The following is a 2,898-nucleotide window of genomic DNA, read 5'->3' as shown; positions in this document are numbered from 1 at the left end:
TATTTTTATAGTATTTTTATTGAAATTTGGTCGTCCAACACTTAATCATTAAAAGAAAAAGAGTAAAAGACAAATACGTTCCTAACTTTTTAAAACGCAGACATTTTCGTCCCTCAAAATTAGAAAATACATTTCAATCTCTCACCATGTAAATTCCGTGACAATTATGTCCTTGCGTGAAATTGGTGCTCGAAACAGTAACAAAAATTGCTGAGGTGGATGAGTAGAGAATGATGAGAAGGGTTTAGGGTTGCTGAAGTGGATGGAGAGTAAATTGTTAGAGGACAATTTGGTCCTTAATCGCCATAACACTCAAAAACGACGCCATACCAAAATCCAAAAACACCCAATTTTAATCTCCAAAAATTGAAAATACCCATTTTCCTCAAACGTTCTCCTTGTCTTGCAATCCAATTTCAATCTTCAAACCAATAAATAAACCCACAAATAAATAAGAAACATAGAACCCAAATCCTTCTCCCAAAAACAGCATCATGCACATAAGCTTATATATTACTCAGACTTCAATTATAGATTGTGAGATCACAGGTTTAAAAATATCTTATACAAACCTTAAGTTATGTATTGCCACATGAGTGAAAGTGTTTAAGCTATTTACTATTTGAAAATATTTGACTTTTTTTTTTAATATTTAGCCAATACAATAAAATAGAATAAGAACAAAGAGAGAATTATTGAACCAAACCACGATCTCACGACCCAGAAGCTGAAAGGGCGTTGGGTACCGAGGGTTCAGATCCTCCACCAGAAAAACTGGGTACCAGTGATCCTTCCATGTGAACTTCGTGGACGAGCTCTTTTCATCGGCACCTTCATCAATTTCGTTGCTTTCTTCGGTTTCAACCTTTGTTGGTGGCACAGCAACACGTGGAACTGTTAGAGAGAGGGTTGTTCTAGTTCTCCATGTGATGGAAATGGAGTTTGGTTCGGTTAAAAATGGGAGCTTTGTGAAGGAGAAAAGAGGAAAACTTATGGGGGTTTGGTTCTCGGTGAAGAGAGTGTTAGTGTGGTTGAAAAGGTTGAAGAAGAGTATCGCAGTGCCATCAATGGTGAAAAAAAAAAACGTTTTCTTTTTGGGGCTTGAGGTGTTGTTAAGGTTTGAAGAGGGTTGTTAAGCTCAATCCACCACACGGCGTCGCTAATTTGTCCTCCACGTAAGGATATAATTGTCACAAAATTTACATGATGAGGGATTGAAATGTATTTTCCAATCTTAAGGGACAAAAATGTCTGCGTTTTAAAATGTTAGAAACCTATTTGTCTTTTACTCAAAGAAAAATGAGTAATTTTACACCATTAAATATCATTGCACACTATTAAAAATATTAATGATGACTAATTAATGACTACATATTACAAATTTTATTGATCTCCTAACACTCTTCGTTTAATAATTCTCGATTATTAACTCCACATAAAAATAAAAATATCTGTATATAAATTTTTATCATATTTATCAGTTTCAAATAATTTGTTATATATGATTTATTTATAAAAAATTATTCACATTAAGTTGTTTAATTTTCATACAACTTCATATACGTGTGCACGATAATTTGAGAATAGTTAAATTTAATTAAATATATTAAATTATTTAATAGTTCTTAATTATTCTTTTTCTATAAAGATAACTTCGTATGATCACTCCTCTTATTTGTACTTTATTTGATCATGATCAATGGAAATTAAACATCCGCAGAGGTGTTTGAAAAGTTCAGAGACAAGGAAGGAAAATTCAGGCAAGAACTATTAGTAGGAGGAGGAGGAGACATCGTGAAGGGAATGATGGAATTGTATGAAGCCTCACAAATAAGCATAAAAGGAGAAGACATGGTAGATGAAGCTGGTGAATTCAGTTGCAAGTTCTTGAAGGAAAGATTGGCTTACCTTGACAATGATGATGATGAAGCCAAGTTTGTGAGGAGCACTATTGAAAACCCTTTCCACAAAAGCTTGCCAATGTTCACTGCCAGAGATTTCTTAAGAAACTTTCATGGTGGCATGAATAGTAATAATAATAATGATGATGAATGGTTTGGTTCCTTAAAAGCACTTGCAAAGATGGATTTCACTTTGTTGCAACGCTTACACCAGCAGGAAATCATTCAAATCTCTAAGTAAGTGTGTTTTTTATTATTTTGGATAGTACATTATTTTTTTATAATTATTAAAAATAAGGTGAAAATTCAAGCGAAGTCGACTTCACGTGAAATTGATATTGAAATCTGTTAAATGATTTGACTAATTTGACTGAATTTTCATTTAACGAAAATCAGATATTAACTTTTTTCACCTAAAAATAAATATATAAACTTAAATATTCATAATAAAATAAAAATATAATATTCTTTTTCATGTACAGATGGTGGACAAAACTTGGTTTAGCCAACGAGTTACAGTATGCAAGAAATCAACCATTGAAATGGTACATTTGGTCGTTGGCATGCCTCTCAGATCCTAATTTCTCAGAAGAGAGGATTGATCTAACTAAATCAATCTCTTTCATATACATAATAGATGACATTTTCGATGTGTATGGGACTTTAGATGAACTCACTCTTTTCACTGATGCTGTTTCTAGGTACATATGTTTCACTAATTACATATATTATATGAAACCAAAAATTATGGTTTGTTTAATTTGTTTAATATATAATAATGCAGATGGGATGTTACAGTTGCTGATGAGTTACCAGATTACATGAGAATATGCTTTAGGGTCCTCTATGATCTTACTAATGAAATCAGCTTCAAGATCTATCAAAAACATGGATGGGACGCCAACAATTTTCTTAGAAACGCAGTAAAATTAATTTCTTTTTTTACTTTATATCCTTTATTATATTATTTTCACTTCTATTAATATATAATAGTTAT

The 2,898-nt window shown here is 32.0% G+C and overlaps 1 protein-coding gene across 1 annotated transcript in view; it reads left to right on the top strand.

The window, feature by feature from the left end:
- Positions 1-2,898, top strand: part of LOC107623232 ((3S,6E)-nerolidol synthase 1) — a 5,867-nt gene that overhangs the window by 910 nt on the left and 2,059 nt on the right. The window contains exons 2-4 of the mRNA XM_016325418.2: positions 1,721-2,138; positions 2,384-2,602; positions 2,686-2,824. Of these exons, the coding sequence (XP_016180904.2) occupies positions 1,721-2,138; positions 2,384-2,602; positions 2,686-2,824 (776 nt within the window). The remainder of the gene's footprint in view (positions 1-1,720; positions 2,139-2,383; positions 2,603-2,685; positions 2,825-2,898) is intronic.

This window comes from Arachis ipaensis, chromosome B10, assembly GCF_000816755.2.
Source record: "Arachis ipaensis cultivar K30076 chromosome B10, Araip1.1, whole genome shotgun sequence".
NCBI lineage: Eukaryota > Viridiplantae > Streptophyta > Magnoliopsida > Fabales > Fabaceae > Arachis > Arachis ipaensis.
The sequence above is the reverse complement of the archived record's forward strand: the minus strand, read 5'-3'. Positions and strand labels throughout refer to the sequence as shown.